Consider the following 21811-nt stretch of genomic DNA (forward strand, 5'->3'; position numbering starts at 1 on the left):
GACTTCCCCCCCCAGACCTGGCGTGACGGTGCCAAGGCCGTGCCGAGAGCCGGCTGTGGGAACGCGGTCACTGTCCTCTGTGTGGGGAAGCACAGGGGTCAAGGACAAGGAGAGGCAGCCACTGTGGAATGGGGACAGAGAGCATCTCACAGGAGACCAGCATCCTTTAGCTCATTAGTCAACAGAGCCAAATACCAACAGTACAACGACTGAAATTTCTTTTGAGAGCCGAAAACCGACTTCTGCACATGGGCCACGAAGTTTCAATCGCACTGTATGTGCGTGCCCGCACGTGGTATTTTGTGGAAGAGCCACACTCGAGGGGCCAAAGAGCCGCATGTGGCTCGCGAGCCGCAGTTTGCCGACCTGCTTTAGCCCATCCTGTGAGACTAAGTTTAAGAGAACAAACTTTGCCCAGTTTGGCAACTGGTTGTCGCTTGTAAAGTGGCCGAGGATGTTCTTTGTGAATCCTCACCTGAGGATGTTTTTTGCCATTTATTTCTAGAGAGAATGGAAGGAAGGGAGGAAGGAGACTGAGAGAGAAAAACACTGACTGGCCCCCTCCCACAGATGCCCTACAGGGGCCGGGAATCGAACCCAAAACCCTTTGGTATGAGGGCTGATGCTCCAACCACTGAACGATGCCAGCTAGGACACGGCTGAGGATATGACTGCCGACTTTCCTCGTCAACAGATACGGTGTTAGTTGTTCCGCATTCCGTGAGAACGTTGGCATTTACTTCCTTTAGAATATGTTTCAGCCCTGGCTGGTTTGGCTCAGTGGACAGAGGGTTGGCCTGTGGACTGAAGGGTCCCGGGTTCGATTCTGGTCAAGGGCACATGCCTGGGGTGTGGGCTCGATTTCTCTCCAGCTTACAAATCCCACAGACATTGGGATGAGTCAGCTGTGGTCCTCACAAGGAAAGCGGACACAGGTGTGCCTGCTTCTCCAGGGCCATGTACTCTGAACATCTCCTTACCCTGTCCTGTGAACAGGCGCCCACGGGGGCTGGCATCGCCTGCTCTACCCATGCAGAATGGCTAGTGATGGGAGTACAGAGACAATACACAGACTGAGTCCCGGGAAGCCTCCTGGACAGGCTCCGGCAGAATGCACAGGCTCAGGCACGACCCCACCACCTCAGCAGAGAGAGCATGGGCACATTGCTTAACCACTCTCACCAGGAAGAGGGAGAGAGAAATAACACAACATTTTGCCAGGATTAAATGCAATAAGGCACAGGGTCTGTCCCATGCCCTCAAAAATGGCTATTATCATTAGTGTTATTTCCTTTCAATTGTTGCTTGTCAAAACTGATAGGTACAAACCAACGGAATATATTCTCACCTAAAGCATATTGCTACTTAAGGCAACCAGCCAAAAAAGCGGGGCCACTTTGAATCTAAGTGACGTCATGATTTTTATTTCGTTTTCTCACTATTCAAGATAGAAAGAGCTCTCGTTCCTGTAAAGGGTTATGTTTGTAATATTAAAGGAATAATTAAAAAAAAAACTTTTATGCAGAGAGAGAGAGAGAGAGAGAGAGAGAGAAACACTGATCGGTTGCCTCCTGCACACACCAGGACTGGGGATCTCACATGCAATCCAATCCGTGGCTCAGTGAATGCGGGTCAGTCTGCAGTGTGGGGTGAACAGGAGGCAGCCCAATGATGATTCTCTCATCACTGATGTTTCTATCTCTCTTTTTCTCTCCCTTCCTCTCTGAAATCAATAAAAATAGTTTTTAGGAAAAAAAAAATACAATCCAGGGATGTGCCCTGTCCTGGAATCAAACCCGCAACTTCCAGTGTACGAGACGACACTCCAACCAACTTAGCCACCTGGACAAGGCGACAAGTCAGAATTTTTAAAAAAATCCATGAGTCACCTGCATATGGCTTACTATGTCCCATAAATCACACTGACCATAAAATCCAGGCCTCCCACCATAAACGCCGGAGCTGCACCCTCTCTGGCCTCTCCTCCCAAGTCATCTTTTTCCTCCTTTCTCATGACGCCTTTGCCCCCTTCTCCACCTCAGGACACCAAACTGACTCCTCCCTCGGTCCTCCCACTTGCTGTTCACTCTGCCCGAAACGCTCTTATTCCACAGCTTTGCAAGGCTAGTTTCCCGTCACAGAGACGTTGGCTCCAAAGTCACCTCCCCACCCAGGCCTCCCAGACCCACCCAAGCACCAGCCGATACTCCCCGCAATCACCTCACTGACTGTCCCTATCCCTCCAAGACAACGTGAGCTCGGTGAGGGCGGGGAACAGCGCCCGGCGCACGACTGACACTCACCAAACACCTGCGGCGGAGGTCTGAGCTGTCCACCTGCTCCATACGAGTGACAATGCCTGGCCCACTGGCTCTGCAAAGTTTCACCGCCCCGGGGAACGAGATGGCATCCAGGTGGAGGGAGAGGCAGAGAGACACGCGGATTCTGGACACCCGGCCTCACACTCACCGCGCGACACCACGTGACGCCTGTCACCCTGACAGCACGTCTGTCTGCACAAGGGCCCAAGCGCTGCCCGAGGTTCCTGGGCAGCGCCCACAGCAACTGCGGACACCTTTGCCCCAAATCACGCCCCGTCACGCGCAGACAGCGTTCCGAGGGCCTGGACGAAGGGCCATTCACGAGGCCAGCTGCCCCGGCACCTGCACAAGAAGCTTCCGTGCCCCCGGGCTACCAACGGTGCGAGCGGGGCTGGCGCGGGGCGTCGCCACCTCCAGAGGAGACGCGGCCCGCCCTCGGGGGTCCGCCCAGGCCCCGCCACCCCTCGCCCGTCCTCCGTTCCGACCACGCCGTGACGCACGGAAGCCCCGCGCCCTCCCCGGCGGAGTCCCGGCCTGGAAGTTTTCCGCGACCCTCACCCCAGAGCTGAGGAACCGCGGCAGCAGCCCAGCCCGGCTGCTCTAGCGGAGACGTGGCCGCGCCAGAGGCGGGGTCGGGCGCGGCGACGGCTTCGGCCCCCCCGGAAACAGCCTGTGCGCGCTGCCTTCGTTCCGGAAGAGAGAACCACCTCTTCTCGTCGGCAGCCGCTCCCCCGGCTGCAGGGCCGGCATCGAGCCCAGTCACCAGGGGCCCGAAGCGGATTTCAGAATATGAGTTTGCGGCTCTTCCCCGCATAGAAACGCAGCGTTCCGATTTGCAGGACCAACTCCGACCGGAAGCATGGTAGCTGAGCTTCCGGTGGAAGTGGCGTGTCCAAAGCTTTGGCCCCGCCCAACCTGTCAGACTGTGGGCGCGGTCACCCTCCCGCGGCGGGGCCCGCTGGGGGCGTGGCTAGCAAGGGCGGCGGCGAGACCGCGGGCTCCTAGGTTCCCCAAACCTCCCAGCGCGCCAAGAAAATGAATCCTGCTTCAGAGCCTAGCAACGTTTTAAACACACCATTGTTGTCAGATGGCAGGTTAGGTCTTTTCTTTGCCTATGGATATCAATTGTCCCTGCACTCTCGAATCTATCCTTCCTCCACTCACTTGCTTTGACACATTTGTCAAAAACCGGCTGGCTGCTTGTGTGGGTGTTTCCGGGGTCTCTGCCCTGTTCCGGGATCTCCGAGCCTATCCCAGGAGCTTTGCAGAGAGCTGAAATACCCGAAGTATATTCTGTCATTTTTCCTCATTGTTCTAGCTATTCTGGGACTCATGCCCATCATATAAATTTTAGAATGAACTTGCCTATAAAAATCCTTCCTGGGATTTTGATAGGCATTAGAACAAAACTATAGAACAACTTGGTAAGAATTGTTAGCTTTACTATGCTGAGTCTTTCAGTCCATGAACATGGTATGCCTCTCCATATTAGGTCTTCTTTGTTTTAGGGATGATACCAAAAGCACTTACCTCTGCTGCAAAGGGCGCACACCTGCAACAAAGACATAACGTAGCCTGTGGCTTCAATGTGAATCACCAGCCTGTGGCTCCTTCAGGTTGAGGGACCTAAGAAACCCTGTGCCTTTGGGGTGTTCAGACCTGGGCCTGAGAGCCAGCTTGGTGGAATCTCCTTACTAGAAAGTAGTAACTAGTGAGTCTACAGCCACCTGCCCCCGTGATGGTAAGAGGCACGTCCTGACTAACACCAGAGAACAAACATGCGGAGAGAGAAACAGATGCGGCTTGTTTATTGGATGTGGGAAGGCAGCCTTCTCTCACACACACTGCTGCTTCTCAGTCTGTATCAAGAGCAAGACAACCGTTGTATTCCTGAGAAGCAAGAAGGTTACAATTTTGCAAACAAACATAACAGGTGATCTTAACAAAAAATAAAAAACATTTTTTCTTTTACAAATAACAAAACTTCAAGTATTATTCCAGATGACAGCAAACCCAACGCTGGAGGACAGGGCAAGGACCAGTGGGAAAAAAGGCCCCTCGTGCTCCTGGTGGGAAGGAAGAGACTGCTCCAGGGAGGTCGTGGTGCCACCAGGGCTGACCTGCAACTGGCACTTTGGCCGCCCATGGCCACGGCCCCACAGGAAGGAATGAGGAACATGGGGACACTGGGTGGGGCCCGCAGCTATGCTGAGGGAGGAGCAGCAGGGCCAGCACTTTGCTTCCTTGTGGGCTCAGCGTGGTGGCAACCCAGCTCGCCCACGCCTGGGAGGGGCCGTGCACTGTCAGGGTCCAGGGTTAGCAGTTCTGGACACCTGGCGACGTTTTTATTAATACAGAGAAACACGTTTATGCTTTCAATACCATACTACCCCAATTTTTGTCAACTTGTAAATTATATAAATTATATTACTTGTGCTATAGTTTGTGGCATTTTAAATCTTACTAGAAGATAAGCATCAACCCTATTAAAACAAAAAGCATATAAGAAACTACTGGTTTCCCATGGGGCACTGCACAGCCTGTAAACCTTTTCCTTAAACAACAGAATGTTTCTGACCAACTGTCCTCTCTCTGCCATGGAACTTTTCCTGAAGAGAGATGTGCGTTTTAACCATAGTGTGGGGAAGGTACAGAGCAAACCTGCTCACCACCATCTCAGGAGGGGGGCGGCTGGTGGCTATTCTGGCTGAAGCACTTCGGGCGGCCCCAAGCTCAGCGGACAGTTGTGTGCCCCAGGCGGCTGCTGCGCCTCACTGAGAGGGTCTCCTCCACAGAAAAAGTCACACCCGAGTGCTGGATGCACAGACCCCCAGCATGCCCTGAGGGAAGTGTAAAATGCCCTTAAAATGTTCATATTTAGTATTTCCTGAAACACGCTGTCATTGACCCCTGCACTTCCAAGCCATCTTGGTGCATCCTCAAGCGCTTAGTTCTTGAACCTCGTCTGTTCACAGATATGATTGAATTTCCTGTGGAGGGAAAGCAGTCAATTACACACCAGAGCACCAGAGAATCGTTCAAGTAAGCCAATTCCGAAACTGCCCACTGGACGACCACACGAGAAATGGTGTGCATGGGGGCTCACAGCAGCATACGTTTAACACTATCACAGAAACAACCAGAGGAAGCTTTCTTTTCTCCTTTTTAAACTTCAAAATAGAAATGGCAAATTTTAGGTAATTTTCTTGGAGAAGAGACTCAAAGCTGCGTGTCCTCAGCATCCCCATGACACTGATGGACACACCTCCGGTTTAAAAGTGGAGGTGAGCTTAGCCCTAGCTGGTTTGGCTCAGTGGAGAGCGTTGGCTAGCGGACTGAAGGATCCCAGGCTCAATCCCCAGTGTGGGGCATGCGAGAGGCAGCTGATCAGTGAGTCTCTCTCATCGTTGATGTTTCTATCTTTCTCTCCTCTCCCTTCCTCTCTGAAATTAAAAAATATATATATTAAAAAAGAAAAAAGCGGAGGTGAGCTTACTCCTTTAAGAGCTTTGTAGGAAACATCTAGTGAGTGACATCTAGTGAACATTCCGATGCAAATTTAGTGCAAACATAGTCACCCGTTCACAGCACCAGCAACAGACCCAGTGTGCAATGGTACGCACATGAGCCTGGGGCTTGGGAAGGATGGTCCCAGTGACCATGGCCACTGATCTGGAAATGAGTCGGCTGGGAATGAGGCTGTGCTTACGGGGGTGCAATGTGGAGAACATTCCGATGCAAACAAAGTGTTTCACTAAATAAGAAAAGTTTCACTAAATAAGAGGTAACAGGAGAGCACAGTTCCCCATGACAGTTCCCGCTGACCCTACTTTGTATATATACTACGTGACTAAAGCAGTATGTTTATAAGGAGACTAGAGGCCTGGTGCACCAATTCGTGCATGGGTGGGGTCCAGCCTGCCCTGATCGGGGCTGACTGGGGCCAATCAGGCCAGGCAAGCCGGGGGGTGGGGCTGCGGTGTCCGGCTGGCCCCAACCCCTGGTTGAATTCCCGGTCGAACTCCCGGTTAAGGGGATAATTTGCATATTAGCCTTTTATTACATAGAATACTAGTTGGCTAGTTCACAAACATCCCTAAAAGCTGAGATATCAACTTGTCCAAACACTTGAAAACTTCAGTTAGGAGAACAAAGTCAGCCCCCTCCAGCCGTGAGGCCCCGCCCAGCAGCACAGCGGCACTCACATCGCATGGTGGGCCTTCACCTGAGTGCGGCAGTTGCGACCCCAATAGCAGTCGGGACGGGAAGTCACAGCCACTAGGAGAGAAAGAGCCCACAAGGTATCACAGGTACACCCCACATCACACGCCGCTCGGGGAGCTCACCTGGAGCCCCAAAGAGACGCTGTGGCTGAGAGGCAGCACTGTGTTGCACATTCCGTCTCCCCGTTCCAGGAAAGGGCAAAAAGCTCACTGAACACCCACTCAGGAAAGGAGGTGGCTCCAGCTGTCTCTGAGGGTGTTTCGTGCATCTTGTGTTAGAAACCCACGCCACAGCCAACACCCGGGGCCTGACTGACACCAGGCGGGCGAGGGCCCTGACACAGCACGGCACTCAGGCAGCCTCTGCCAAGAACACCAACAAAGCCAGGGCGAGTTCCTACCTATTATGCCGGAGCATAGAAGCCACAGAAAACAGAAGTGAGATGGGTGGGGAGGGGGTCCCTCACCTGGCAACTCAGAGGCCGGAATGTTCTGCCGATACTGGTAGGCCAGCTCCCGGAAGCTTCGCAGGCCGCAGCAGTAGCACAGCACGGTGCCGCCCGTGACTCTGTCATCTGGAAGAACACAGCCTCATGCGGGCACGGCCAGACGTCAGGAGCATCAGTGTCCAGAACAGCGGGACATACGTGGCCATGCAAACCAGTGGGGAACTACCACGCTGACCCATAAAAGGGGAGACAGTGAGCTAGACGTTTGGGAAATAAGAACAAAACCAGTCCAGACGCCAATTTATTTCCTTACTGCAGAACAAGTCCACCGGGATTAAAAACTTAAATATTTTTTAAAATCCAACAAAGTACCTAGAAGAATAAACATAATTTTTCTCTTGAGCTACTTCCAAGTATGTCGCAAAAACCAAACGCATATAAGAAAGGGCCTGTAATTTTGAGTGCCCACAGCAAACGTCACACAAAGGAAACCGGGCAAGGAAGGTGAGAGCCAGGGACCATGGACAGCGCCAAGGTTCTCGAGAGGAGCTTACCAGACAGTAGGAACACTCCCCTCTGCAGAGCCACCAGGCTCTCAGTCAGCACGTTCTTCCACGTCAAACCCCTGGCCGCCAGGTAGTTCTGTGATGGGGAAACGAGGGGAACGGGGAAAACACGAGCGTGGACAAGAGGGTAAATGGTTGTAAAAGGCCCGAAACCGTGGCAGGTGTTTGCAGAGGGCAGCTGCCGCCTTTATGGGGCCTGCTCCCATGACCATGGCTTAGACCAGCCAGGAGAGCCGGGCACCAGGCCACGGCCCAACAGGGCATCACGTACACAAACCAGTGCACAGGATGCGTGTCCAGATGCCCCTTCAAAGCGTCAGCAGGCAGCTGGCTTCCAACCCGCCAGTGCAGTCACGCATACTCAACACCTCTGCAGGGCGTGCCCAGCACAGCAGTGTGAGCCACCGACCTTGGCCGGAGCCACCACAGTGTAGCAACCGGCCCGTGAGCATGGGACCAGGAAGCTGAGGGTCTGGGTCTGCACTCTGCCCTTCACACACGGAGCTTCTTGGCTCCTGCCATGCAAACCCACAGGAAGGGCCATGTGCTCATCCACCCAGGACAGAGGTGCTCAGGGGCGTGCGTGCAGGTGAGAAGGTCGCAGTCCTATGGGTGACGCTGCACGGAATGGGGTGAAGCTAAGTCCTTGGCGAGGGACTGACGTGCACACTGAAATTCTAAGAGCCGGGCTCGCCTCCTGACACGGGGAAGGAGCGGTCGGAAAGGAAGAGAGCCAGAAAGAAGGCCCAGCTCCACCAGGTCCGGCGGTGCGGGCCCAGCCCACAGACCCTCTGCATGGTGTTTGGAATACGGACACACGTGGTGTTTGGAATACGGGGAAAACAGACATAGACCAACAGGGTGCTGACAGGCAGTGATGGTGTGAGTCAGAAAACGCAGTCATTGGGGTAATTGAGAAAGTTCTGGGGAGGCCTCCTCGGCCCTGGCCTGACCCACGCACCTTCAGGATGTCGGACTCGTAGTTGTTGTTGTTCAGCACCCCGTCCAGACACCTGTCGCCCAGGTGGAGTTCTGTCAAGTGGAGGGAAGCAATGTTACCCCTTTTATAGATGTCTCACCCGACAGCTAAGATAACCACATTTCCTTCACCACAGAGTCTACAGGGAACAAAAAGCTTCACAACAAAATACCACTTTACGCCGGGAACACGTGCAATGACTTCCGTTCCCTCCCTCCGGACATGCCCACTCTCCACGTCCCTCAGCGCCGGGCTGCCGTCCCAGGTCTGAAGGCTGCAGCCAGGCTGTGCCTCTTCAGGGGTGGGGATCCTTGTGTGTACACAAGCTTCCTGGCTCTGAACTCAGGGTCCTTCGAATCCTCCTGTCATTGCTTGGTGCTACGCTAACACTTTTTAATGGCAAACCCACGCAGTGTTCAGGAAAAGGCAATTGATTTGTGTTGACCTACAGTGGCTTTCTCCCCCTCTGGCACACAGTAGGCCACGCCACCCTGTCCCGCCCTCAAGTGCACCAAGAGAACATGCGGGGCTCAAGCGACCAGCTGAGAGCAGCGTTACCACAGAAGGGGGCCAGGCAGCCGAGGCAGCCGGTCCGGGCGCAGCCCCAGTACAGGTGACAGAAGGGCTGCAGGCAGACGGCACCTGTGGGGACAGCACGGTCACCAGGCGGGACACCTCAGGGAGGAACGAGGCAAAGGGCCATCAAGTAAACGACAAACTCGATGGCACAGCGACCCCCAAACTCTGCATCAAAGCATCGCATTCATCTACCAGATGCAAGTGACCTGACAGAACGACTGTGGCCCCGATGTGGGGACAGAGGTATGACGCAGACTCCAGAAAGAGAACCAAACACGGAAACACGTGTGTGGTGGGAACAGCCTCACCGTGTGGGAGAGGCCACACGGGGACAGGACTTTGCGATGGAACACAGAACTGCGTGCTCACTTCCCACCACACACAAGCGTCAACCGTGCTTGGAATCCTGAGCCTGAAGGACACACAGGCGAGGCTTTGCGGTGGGAGGTCACCCAGGCAAACACGCCCCCCGCCCCCCGTACTCACACTGCTGGGGGGCGATGCGGGGGTCCTGCTCACGCTCTGCCCTCCGGTCGGGCATGGGCTGGAAGCAGCAGGTGCATATGGCGTGGCTTCCTTGCAGGGTGCACACGTAATCCTGGGCTGCAGAACAGACAGGATGCTCAAAGCGGGGTGTCGGGACACAGGCAGAGGGAGCCGATCAGACAACGTCTATTGGGGTGGCTACAAAGTGCACAGAGGACAGACAGACCTACACGAACACCCAGGGAGAAGTCAGACCTATTCTCAAGGGCAACTGACAGTCTACCATTGAAACGAAGGAGTCTGAACAGATTAAAAACAACCAAGATTTCAACGATCATGAAGGTTTTCTGCCACTTCCTATAAAGATAGGCCAACCTACAGAGCACACACCACGAAACAATAAAGTGGGTTTTATATTTAATCTCAGCATCCTCCAAATAAACAAACAACAGGCCTGGCAGCAAGACTGTGGACCCGCACCAGACACTGTGTGCACGTGCCCCCGCGGTGACGCAGCACCCTTGGGCGCTGAGCACGCACACTTGCTCCAGGCCCTGTCCCGATGGGGACTGCCATCTTCATTTTGTCACCTGCTGAGTGGCAGTCAGCAGGTGACCGAGCACTGCACTGTCCATCCCTGTGCACGTGGCCTACAGGAAGTCACCGAGAGCCACGGCATGGCATTGTGGCATCTGGTTAAGAATGTGGCTCTGGCCCTAACTGGTTTGGCTCAGTGGATAGAGCGTCGGCCTGCGGACTGAAGGGTCCCAGGTTCGATTCTGGTCAAGGGCATGCACCTTGGCTGCGGGCACATCCCCAGTAGGAGGTGCGCAGGAGGCAGCTGATTGATGTTTCTCTCTCATCGATGTTTCTAATTCTCTATCCCTCTCCCTTCCTCTCTGTAAAAAAATCAGTAAAATATACTTTAAAAAAAAAAAAATGTGGCTCTGGCCCTGGCTGGTGTTGTTCAGTTGTTAGAGCGTCAGCCTGCTCACCAGAGGGTTGCAGGTTCAATTCCTGATCAGGGGCATGTACCTGGGTTGCAGGTTCAATCCCTGGCCCTGGTCAGGGTGCGTGTGGGAGGCAACCAATCGGTGTCTCTCTCACATTGATGTTTCTCTCGCCCCTCCTTCCCCTTCCTTCCACTCTGAAAATCAATGGAAAAATATCGAGTGAGGACCAACAATAACAAAAAGGAAAGTGGCTTTGGTCAGTGACCTCATGATGGGCTTAGGTGGACAGTGGCCACGAGGCTGGGTCCTTGTGGGGAGACAACCCAGATTCCTTGTGTCCACGATCCCTTTCTGGACGCCCTGGGGCCCCCTGGAAACAGGCAGTGGAGGGGCCCATGTGTGACGGCCATTTGGCTTTGGCAGACAACACTGGGAACACCAGCTGCCCGAGCAGTGGGCTATGGGGGCCGAGGGTGAGAATTAGGACTGAATCCCCAGGAGTGTCCAGGAGCAGAGGCCCAAAACAGATATGAGAAGCAGCAAGCTATGAGGGGGTGGGACCACTAGAGGCAGAGGACAGGAGAGCAGAGAGGGATCAGCAGAAACGCCGGCCGCAGCCCGAGTGGTCGTAGCAGAGCCACAGCACAGAGGGCACGGCTGTCTCACCTGTCGTGGTGCTGGCAGATGTCGACGGTGTGTCGCCAGAGGCCTGCGGTGGCCCCTGCTCGCTGCCTGGCCCCGAGCAGAGCAGGGGCGGCCCCACCTGCCTTCGGTACTCAGGGCACTGTCTGCACACGATGTACGGCTGGCTGCAAGGGGAGCACACAGACCTGAACCTGGGCTCGGGGACAGCCGCTCTCAGGGGTGTGGGAGGTGGTGAGGGACAGGGCCGATCCCCGAGCCTGGCAGTGCCCTCCCTGCTCGTGGACCGCGTCACCACCTCCGGCTCAGCCCTGTAGCACCTGCTGTGGCCCAGCGAGTGCTCTAGGGTGGGCACCCCACTGTCCTTGCTCACCCCGAGGCGGCAGCAGGAATCAGAAGGCTCTGCTCTCTGCCACCTCCCAGCTCCCTTTCCTGTTCGGTTTCCAGAGCCCTTGCCCCTCGGCTGCTCCTGGGGTTCTGAGGCATCTTTTGCCCACCCCTCGCTTTGCACGATGTCTCAGGGGCACGGCCACTCGGTCCCCACAGGGTACAGGACGCGCTCTCCAAGGTTCGATGCTGGGCGAGCTGGGTACCGCATTCAGAAGCGCTCTCAGGCCCCCAGGGTACGTAGGACTGTCACCCTGGCCACCCAGGAAATGTCTGCACAGCGTTACAGTCAGAGCAGAGGCACTCTGGGCGAGCACTGTGTCCTCAGGAGCCTTCCCAGTGGCCATCAGGAGCCCTGCACCACCTGACGATGCAGTGCAGCTGAGCTTTCCCACGGCGGGCAGTGAGAACCACCCACGGATGACGCACAGGGACCCTGATCGCAGCCTGAAAACGCCTCCCTGGGCCTGCACCAGGGGCGGGAACCCGTGAGGGAAGAATGGGTCAGGCCTGACCAGAAGAAACACAAGCCCTGAGAAGAGGCTCAGCCCCGCTCACCGGGCGCACCACCCCCAGGACCCCTCTGCGGGGCACCGAGGACGCCCGTGTCAGAGGCCAGCGAGGCCCCTCCCGCTCAGACTCTAGCCTAACCGGCCCCCTTCCACCTGCTCCTCGCCGGGAAATGACTGGACACGAGCTCGAAGCTGCAAGGGCAGGAACCACTGCAGCGCTGCTCCCGAGTCAGATCATCGGGAGACCAGAGCCGTGTGCACGGTCAAGTCACGTCTAAGTGCAGCCATCCTACTTTGCTAAGAGAGAAGTGTTCATGACACATATATGGATGGCCGGATGGGTAAACAAGCCAACGGCCCTCCCCGTCTCGGAGCCGGGAACTGCTCTCCCTCCAGCCGGGGAATCACTGTCCAGTCACAGGCACAGCAGGGAGATGGCCGCTCGGGGCAGAGCCCGCCCCGCTCCCTGCCAGGCGCAGGCTCACCTAACATCCGAGGACTCGCTGTCCACATCGGACAGGTCCAGCAGGTCCTCCGAACTGCCCTCCTCGTCCGAGAAAGACCTCCTGACTTTGGGCTGCAGCATGTCCTGAGTGATCTTGTTCCTGGTGGCCATGCTCCGCACGTCTTCCTCGCTGCGACTCTTGTCTGGAATTCAAAGGACACAGCTCTGCTGGCGGGCGGCCCTGGGGACACACACCCTGGTCTCCGGGAGCCGGCGGCCGCCCCACTTGCCTGGGTGCTGGAGCAGGTACGCCTCCACCAGGTTGTTGAGGATGTGGTTTTTACAGATCCGCTCGACGGGGCAGCGGCACGTGGGGCACAGCGTGGAGCGCTCCATCCAGCCCGAGTAGCAGGCCGCGCAGAAGGTGTGCATGCAGGGCTGCAGGCTGAGCACGAGGACAGGCCTTCAGACGCCCCTGCAGAGCACTTGCAGGTGGAGCGCCTGCCCACCCGCCACAGCGGCCCCGTCCCCAGGGCACGGCCTGCCTGGAGCATCAGAAGCTCGGGTGCCCGGTCACGCACGCTGCCTCTTTCGCCAGAGGAGGAGGGGGCCTTGCTCAGGCTGAGGGTCCGTAACAGGACAGAAGAGCGAGCACACCCCCGGCTCCCGAGCTCTCGCCTCAGCAGGGCCTGGAGCCTGTGCTGTGTGCTGCCCACAGCTGGCAGGTCTGCATCCTCTGTTAGTGACCGGGACTGCGCCCGACTCCCACACACCACCTGGGAAACGGCCCCCACGTGAAAACATAGTGTGCAACCTAAGCTACTCTCACTGGGTCCTTGTTAACGAAAAGAAACGAGAGGCCGTGTGGCATTCTGGTCCAGAAGGTTCCGAGAGCACACTGTGACTTCATGAACCGGAGGCTCGGAGACACCAGGCACCAAGGTCTGCGTTCAAGCGGAAACGGACAAGCTAACTCTTCCCCTAAGCAAAGCAAGGAGCGAGGCTCTCCGGAAGCCGCTCCTGGGACCTTCATTCTGTGTGAGCTACTACGTTTCCTTCGCCAGGGACAGTTCACCTGGTCTCCATCTGAAGTGGACCAACCACTTCGGTAACCACGACCGTGTCAGCCAAGGCCACCGCCACAACAGCCTTGGCCACTGGGGCCAGGTTTTCGGCTTGTTGGCCACTCAACGGTTACGTCAGTGGACCCGACCCCAAACGCCACCCGGAGCTGGCTTCCTCCTCGGCCCGGCCCCCGCGAGCGCGCACCTCACGCAGTCGTGCAGCAGGTCCTGGCAGATGATGCACGTGAGCGTCTCCTCCATCTTGTCAGGCTTCTCGGCGGCAGCTCTGACCTCCTCGAGGGTGCCATGGGTGTCCCGACCCTGGTCTGCGACCAGCAAAGGCAGTTTCAGGTTGGGCTCCTCATCTGCAAGAGAAAGGGACACAGTGTGACCATCACAGCCACGGAGGGAACAGAGGCGTGCTCTTTTTGTTTGACGAGTTTTAAGCTGCAGACAGAACCGTCCTCGCCGGCGTTTGAAGGGCCTTTTTAACAAGGCCCTGATGTTTCACGTTGCAGGACGCTCAAGTTTTGTTTCAGAAGAAGTTCAAGACGTGAGAAAGATGTTCAGGAGACATGGCTGAGAGCGAAGGCCCAGCTGTCCGGCAGCAGCTGTGTCCAGTAACATTTCTATGTAAAGAAACCGTGAGACTCTGACCTCCTCTCATTCTCTTCGTAATGGGCTCCAGGCCCTCCTGATCCTGCGGTTCCGATGGAGGAGGGGATGCTCCTTCTCTGGGGACAGCTGACGGGATGCTGGAGGGCTCATCACTGGTCACGGGTGCACCGCACCCTTCCGGGGAGACGCTGGCACCTCCGGCAGCTGTGGAGAGACAAGCAGGAGGAGTTCTGCTCCACGCCCTCGGCACGGGCTGTGTGCCTTGTGCCCGTCACTGCGCTCGTGGAGCTGGGCGCACAGCACATCCGCAGGGAGAAACGCAGACATCTGTGACGGGGATCAGTCGGGCGTTTCGTCTCCCCGAGGCCACTCCTCCCGCTTGTCGCCGTGTCACCCACACCGTGGACCCAGAAGTTCACACAGAGACCTTTCGGAAGAGGTGTAGTAGGAAGACAGACAAGCAGGGATGGAGAGGCCTCGCCGGTTTGGCTCAATGGTCTGAAGGGCCTGTGGACTGAAGGGTCCTGGGTCCCAGGTTCAATTCCGGTCAAGGGCACATGCCCATGTTGCAGGCTCGATCCCCAGTAGGGGGCATGCAGGAGGCAGCCAATCAATGATTTCTCTCCCATAATTTATGTTTCTATCTCTCTCCCTCTCCCTTCCTCTCTGAAATCAATAAAAACATATTAAAAAAAAAAAAAAGTAGGGATGGAGAGTGCGAACTGTTTCCCAAGGCGACAAAGAAAACAGGGAGAAAGCTACCTCCTGGGGAAAGCACCGTCTTCAAAAGCAGAAGCAGAGTCATACACTGAAATGAATTTGACAGAACGGCGAAAAACCTTTCCAACAACCTTTATCTAGTCAAGACCTCGTTTATGGCATTATATTATAATACATATCTAGTCTGTAACATTCAAATGATTAAGTGTGGTTATTTTGGGGGGGAAATTGGCCTACTGCAGCTGAAAGAAAAAAGTTAGAATTGTTTTGGGAACCAATTATCCCGTAAACCAAGAGAAGGAAAGGGGCAGCTCCCTGGGCCGGGTCCTGGCTCCGACTCTCAGTCGGGCCTCTATGTTCCGTCGGGCTTCTCCCTCAAGGACGAAGACCACGATGCTGCTCATGGTGAGAATTAACAGAAGTGCTTGGCACCTGCCCCACATTGAGCATGAGCCTTGGAGGTAGTCACTGCAGTTGTTTTGCTGATACAATGCTTAGGCACACAAGCAGGAAAATTTCCCCAAGTTTTCACAATTCCATCTGAACAATTTGCTTACAGAAAAGCTAATTCTAAAGATAATGTGGAAGAAAAACACGGAAGAATCGCTGCAGATATTAGTACGTACAGTGTGATGCAATGTAGGAAGTAAGTGCTCAGAAGCACTGTACGTTGTAATAACACATCACACTGCAGCTAGATAGTCTGCATTTTCTCTAGAAACCAGGGAGGTAAAGAATTCATGTGTTAGGACCAAAATAAGTAAAACTGGTTTGAAATAACACGCTGCTCTAGATGAGTCTTAAAGCATGATGCTCACTGAAAGGAACCAGACACAAAGGCACATAATGTAGGATCCCGTTTACGTGAAATGTCCAGGGGCAAACCCAGAGACCGCTGCAGACGAGTAGTTGCCAGGTGATGTGGATCCTATCCCGACAGAACTGCACAAAGCACCACGGCACCACCGTCTCTGACCTTCAGCATTTCTCCTGGGGCGGGAACAAGAATACTTCTTGCCCAGAAATCTTACTACCGAGAGCCTGGTGCCCGCTGGCCCCTCAGAGCTCCTCCGTGGCTGCATCTGTCTCAGAACAACATCAGCCACGATGGGTAAACAGAAACGATCGGAGCCACCTCCCCAAACCCCCCTCTCACCAGAGCCGGAGGGTGGCACTCGCCCTGCGGGGGGGTCCATGGAAGAGGCAAAGGCCGTGGGGAAGAGGTCCGACGTGGACGTCGATGGCTGTGGTTCCTCAAAGCACGCCTGAGTGGTGGGCGACGACGGCAGGCCCTGGGGCTGGTCCCCTCGCCCTGCACCTGAGGTATCTTTGGTCGCATGGAACACGTTTTCCTTTGTGGCTTCTGTGAGCACAAGAGCAGCAGCAGGAGCCGTCAGGGCTGTGCACGCCAGCAGGTGGAGCGGCTCCTCACACGACAGTCCCTGCTGTGATCGCACTTACCAAAGGAGTCCTGTGCCACGCCTGGCTTTTCACTTAACGCCTCGTAGCGGTACGCCACGTCTAAAAGGAATTAACGCGGTCAGAGCAGTGTCGGCCTGTGCACCAAGCCAAACTCATTTTCCTCTTCTCTTCCCTCCAGCCAGTTTGTCCTGCTGACTACCTTGTCTATTCAGCCACTAACAACGTTCACCAGTTACAGGGATTATAGAACAAATGGCCCAAAACATCTGAACCAACGTTAAGCCTCAAGAGAACATGTCTGGAGTCAGGAGGCCGACAAAGGGAGGCACGGCACCTGCCGAGCAAAGAGCCTTCGCTTCCTGTCCCTTCTGTGTGGCCAGGCCCGGCTGGGATTCAGGTGCAGAAACGGAGGGGACGCCCGCCCCTTCTTTCTGTTTCGGGAGGAACCTTCGAAAGATTCCTCCGCTCTCCTTGCCCAATATCCTGCTTCTTCCGCAGACGCAGACACTCCGGGCTGAAAAGGCCTAGCGGAGCCCCGTCGGCGTGCTGCTCTCTCCTGTCCAGTCTCGGGGCCTCCACCCCTGCTCTTGGTCTTACTCCCCCAACGCAGATTTCCTTTATTCTGCACCCAACCCAGCCCCGTTCCCTTCTCCGTGGCTGCCACGGAGGTTCACGGTCACGACCCCGGTGGTCTGTATGGAAGAAGGCCTGAGGCTCAGAGGGCAAGGTCAACTCCCCCAATCTTGAACAGACACTACCCTCACCAAGAACCTCCATAAACAGTAAAGAGCTAACACGAACGTTCCTACAGGAAGAGGCTGCTTCAACAGACTCTTTCCACGAAGCACCCCGGCTACGGCAGGACGTCCCCACCGCACAGCACGCAGGTGTCCACCCAGCGGGCCCCCTCTTACTGTGCTCTGGCTCGTTCTTCCTGTACACCACGTAGATGACATCGCCCGTCCGCAAAGGACAAGTCTGCTTCTTCACAACCTTCAGCATGTTAATCACCGTGCCGTTGGTGCTGCGGAGACAACGAAGGGGCACCTTACCCTACCGAACATCGCACCTTACCCTACCTAAACACGTCTTGTTCCACCACCATCAGGAAGCAGGTCCATCCTACGCCTCGGATACGTGCACCGCCATGCACACGGCAGCAGCATTCACAACAGCCAAGGTGTGCAAGTACCCTAAGTGCCCATGGACAGACGACGGGCTGTCATAGACAATGGAAGGTGACTTGGCTGTAAAATGGAATGAAGCATTGCCATTTGCAACAACGTGGATGGACTCAGAGCAAAGGCCACAGACTTCATCAGTGCGAAGTACTTACATGCTTTCCGTGGGGGAGCTCTTTTACGTGCTATTTACGTTGTATAAGAATTCATAAAATAACAATTTTTATCTTCTTAAATTTCGGGGGAAGAAGTCTAACTTACGTAGGTTTGTGAGAACCCAAAATTTGTCCCTGACTTTTAAGTCTTATTTCTGGGATATTTTTGCTATAATTGGAGTACATCCAAGAAGGATCACAGACACCCGCGTGTCACCGAGCATCCCACCCCGGAGAGCAGAGCGCGCACTTCCCGAGACCCTGAGGCCTGGCCAACCACCCCGGTGAAGAACACCAACCCTCGCTGCCTCTCCGGTCACTGGCTTCGTCAGGTCCCGGAAGCTACGCCAGGAAAAGGAAGAGCAGCTCAGGAAGAGCTTACCTGGTATCTTCCAGCAGCACCTGCCCAGATTTCTCATCCCAAATGATTTTACAGTGATCTCCAGAGACCAGCTTATTGCCCGGAAACGAAAGGTCGCAACCTAAAACACAGAAGGGGGCCCCCCTCAATATGACTGTGGGTACCATGCAATCCTGCGCTTTGCTGAACCACAGAGAGCAGGTTTGCATGTGAGTGGAAATCAGGGCCCACGGTGTGCTGCGCACTTCAGGAGACAACGCCTAATCAAGAAGTTGCAAAGAAAAAGTTCCAAAGGATTGAAGTGTTAATTCCCCAATGCAGAGGGTCAGGGACCGATTGCCCATTAGGGGGTAGGACACCCTATCAACACCTCCCGCAAAACAGCAACAGCTTCTGGGTGAGAGTTTTACAACACGCACACATATGCAGCTGGCCTGATAAATATTAAAAGATACCAAGGGGGTTATGTAATTCTTCAGTATTCTAACTCAGTCTTTAATTTCTCCTCCGCGTAACCTAAGTTTCACAAACCATACAAAAGTGAAGCAATGGAAAAGAGTCACATAAAATATGACTGAGAAAATGACCATAGGCACACATACATGTTTAAGGAAATTAAAAACAGCCCTAGCTAGTGTTGCTCAGTGGATAGAGCCTGCAAACTGAAGGGTTCCGAGTTCGATTCCAGTCAAGGGCACATGCCCGGGTTGCAGACTCATGCCCACTAGGGGGCATGCAGGAGGCAGCCGACCAATGATTCTAACACTCTCCTTCTCCCTTCCTTTCTGAAATAAAAAAATATATATTAAAAAAAGGAAATTAAAAACAGAAGGGAGATGCAGCTATAGCTAAACACAACCCCTCTCTCCTCATTAAATGCAAGGAGAAAAATCCTCAAATGCTTTGTTCTGTCCTTAAATCTAAAGAATAAAAGCTTCCAGTACAGCAACTTTAGGTTTTGCCGGAAAGGTTAATACAGTCACTAGAAGGACTCCTATTAGGAAGCAGATTAACTCAACAACACGTTTCTGCTCCTTGCATTACCATGTGAAATGACACTGGGATACTGTGTTATAATAACAATGGCTAACATTAAGTGCTAACTTGAAGCCAGGCCTCTCCAAAGCGCTTCATGCTGGCGGTCTCATCTAACCTCTGCGGTGACTGTGAAGTAGGCAGGAAGGCACAGAAAGGTGCGTTAGGGCAAAGCAAATTAGGCGGTGACGCCAGGTGTTCGAACCTCAGCCGTTTCTCTCCAGGGCTCTCTGGTCTTCCCCAAACTTCCAATAACATCAATTAAAGACAATTAGTTTGTTTTTCAGAAGTTTCTAATGATATGTATGCACTTCCAAAGTTGTCAAAAAAATTAACTTGATACTGGGATTTAAGACGACTAAAAAAAACCACAAACAAACCCACAAAACGACCCAAAACAAAAACAGCTGCACGTCCATCATAAGGGAGAAAATGAAACCAAAAACATATGTTTTTAAACAGTAATCTTCCTCATTCTCTCTTTTTAAAAGTATACAGAGTGATCATTTATTTTCAGACAAACTGGGTTTTGGTGTTTTGTTTTTTGCCTGATCAGTGCACTTCTCCCCCTGCAGGAAAGCTGCAAGGGAGTCCATGAGGCGATGGATGGTGGCTGAGGCCTGCAAGGCAGGAAGTGCCCAGGACCGGGCACCTTCTCTCGGCAGCTGCGGGCCCTCGGCTCCCCAGGTCCCCAGACCAACACATCCTTCAATGGCTACGGGAGCCGGGGCTCGAGATGTCCTTAAAGAGGAGGCCCGCAGCTGTACACTGCCCCGTAGGCACTGCTGTCGCCGCATCTCGTCCGTCTCGGCACGTTTTCACTTTCCTCACCGGGGCTCTCCCAACTTCCCTGTGACTTCCGTGACCCCGGGATGGTGAAGAGCGCGCCATTTAAATGCCCACAGAGCTGCGCATTCCCAGCCCCCTTCCTCCTCATCGCCCTGAGGTCAGAGGTGCCCCGTGCAGGAATGGAGCCGAGCAACCGCACGCTGGGGACCAATCCATGCGCCTCCTCCAAGCCGTCCCCAGGGTTAAGCAATCTGCGGGAGGCACTCGGAAGTGGCTGGGCGCACCCCACTGAGTAAATAAATGGCCGCTCTCACGGGAAAAACCGGTCCGCACGGCGCCCCGCCCAGGGCCTCCCGGCTCCCGATCCCGGCCCCCGGCCCCACGCCGGACCGGACCCGGGTCCCCGTTCCCGACCGCACCCCGGCCCCTCGCCCCAACCCCGGCTCCCATCCCCGCCCTCCGACCCCACCCCGGTCCCCACCACAGCCCCCGGCCCCCGGTCCCCACCCCGGTCTCCCGTCCCCACCCCGGTCTCCCGTCCCCACCCCGGTGCCCGGCCCCGGCCAGCACCTCTCTTCCGCCCGAAGGTCCACTCCCGTTTCCGCAGGAGAACGGGCGGCTCGCCCTCCTCGGCGCCCAGGCGGAGGAGCCGCCCCCACGGCTGCTGCGGAGGCGGCTGCTCGCCGTCCCCGGGCTGCTCCATCGGATTCACATCTGTCGAGACTCGGACCCGGAAACGTCGGGACGGGCGGCTGCCCGCGGCTCCGCCCCGTGGCCTCCGGGCCTCAGCGCCTCCGCCGCGCCGCCTCCCGCGAGCCACCCGCCCGGCTTAGCCCCCGCCCCGCGCCGAACCCGGAACCGGCCGCGCCGCCGCCGCCGCCGCCGCCGCTGTCAACAGACATCGCGGATTCCTCAGCTGATCCGCTGGGCGGGGCCCGCGGCTGCCATTGGCTGGCCGACCCCACCACAGAGCGCGACGGCTAGAGTGGACGCGGGGGGCCGGCGGCGCATGCGCACCTGGGAGGCTGCGGGCCTGGACGCCATCTTTGGTGCTGGCCGGGAGGTCTGCGCCTTCGCGGATCTCGGCTGTAGCAGCCGCCCGCGCCATGTTAAGTCAGGGCAGAAGGGCGGAGTGACTTGCCCCTGGAGCACCTACAGGAATTCTCCGAGCCGAGTAGGAAGCGCAGGGATGCCCGCGAGATTCTGCAGGTCCGATGCCCGGGAGGAAGAGTCGCGTTAAGACGTGAGGAACGTTTCTACCCCATTGCTGTTATTTCAGGCCGGTATTATCTACTCTCACGGTGTAATGGGGACAAAAACGTCTTACTTTCACAGGGAAACGAGCCCTTCCTTTTGCTGTATCTCACAAGGAAACTATGTTAGATGACCGAGGTACTTAAATGTAACACACACCCAGCTTGTGTCCCAGGTACAGTGATTCCCCCTTTACAAGAGGAAGTTCTTCTTGAGAAATGCTTTCTCTGGGGTTATTGGACAGTATGAGGTCATTGTTGATTGTCTTGGATGTGGTTGTTACAAGATCTTGGTTATGTTGGAAAATGCCATTTTTAGATAACAGTACTAAAGTATTTGGGGATGAAGTGTCATCGTTATAATTTTCTTTAAAATGCTTTAGCAAAAGAATAAAATGACCAGACAAGGTGAACTAGAGACTGTTGTTACAGCCATAATTAGTGGGTAACTGAGCACTGATGATGTTATTCTGCATGCTGTTGGGTTTGTGATTTCTATAATAAGGAGAAAAAAATACTCCCCGTGGTGAATTGTCTTAAATGTAATGAACGATTTTAGAAGAGCTTTAGGGGAAAACTTCATTTATGAGCCCACAGATACATCCACTTAAGTTAACACACCACCACCTTTAAATAAAATATAGGTTTGTTTCATTTATGTTACCATAACC

The 21811-nt window shown here is 55.0% G+C and overlaps 2 protein-coding genes across 3 annotated transcripts in view; both read right to left on the reverse strand.

Annotated features, from left to right (window-relative positions):
* The window catches only part of GOLGA3 (golgin A3), a 32648-nt gene extending 29485 nt beyond the window's left edge, over nt 1–3163 (reverse strand). The window contains exon 1 of the mRNA XM_028133627.2: nt 2880–3163. The gene's annotated coding sequence lies outside the window, so the exon portion shown is untranslated. The remainder of the gene's footprint in view (nt 1–2879) is intronic.
* Nucleotides 3164–4104: 941 nt separating this feature from the next.
* On the reverse strand, nt 4105–20774 carry CHFR (checkpoint with forkhead and ring finger domains). 2 transcript variants are annotated; one of them, XM_008157241.3, is made up of 17 exons: nt 20458–20771; nt 18085–18184; nt 17281–17390; nt 16406–16465; nt 16101–16307; nt 14264–14428; nt 13812–13971; nt 12833–12987; nt 12583–12745; nt 11223–11365; nt 9604–9720; nt 9097–9180; nt 8521–8591; nt 7548–7635; nt 7012–7119; nt 6527–6599; nt 4105–5311 (listed from the first exon to the last, which is right to left on the reverse strand). In XM_008157241.3, exons 1-17 carry the CDS (start codon nt 20588–20590, stop codon nt 5269–5271), a joined length of 1980 nt encoding a protein of 659 aa, XP_008155463.2. In that variant the 5' UTR covers nt 20591–20771; the 3' UTR covers nt 4105–5268. The 2 variants fall into 2 exon arrangements, with proteins under 2 accessions (XP_008155463.2, XP_054568785.1); XM_054712810.1 differs by lacking the exons at nt 4105–5311; nt 6527–6599; nt 7012–7119 and adding an exon at nt 7126–7250 and having other exon boundaries at nt 20458–20774.
* Between the last annotated feature and the right edge of the window lie 1037 nt (nt 20775–21811).

Source organism: Eptesicus fuscus, chromosome 23 (assembly GCF_027574615.1).
Source record: "Eptesicus fuscus isolate TK198812 chromosome 23, DD_ASM_mEF_20220401, whole genome shotgun sequence".
Taxonomy (NCBI): domain Eukaryota; kingdom Metazoa; phylum Chordata; class Mammalia; order Chiroptera; family Vespertilionidae; genus Eptesicus; species Eptesicus fuscus.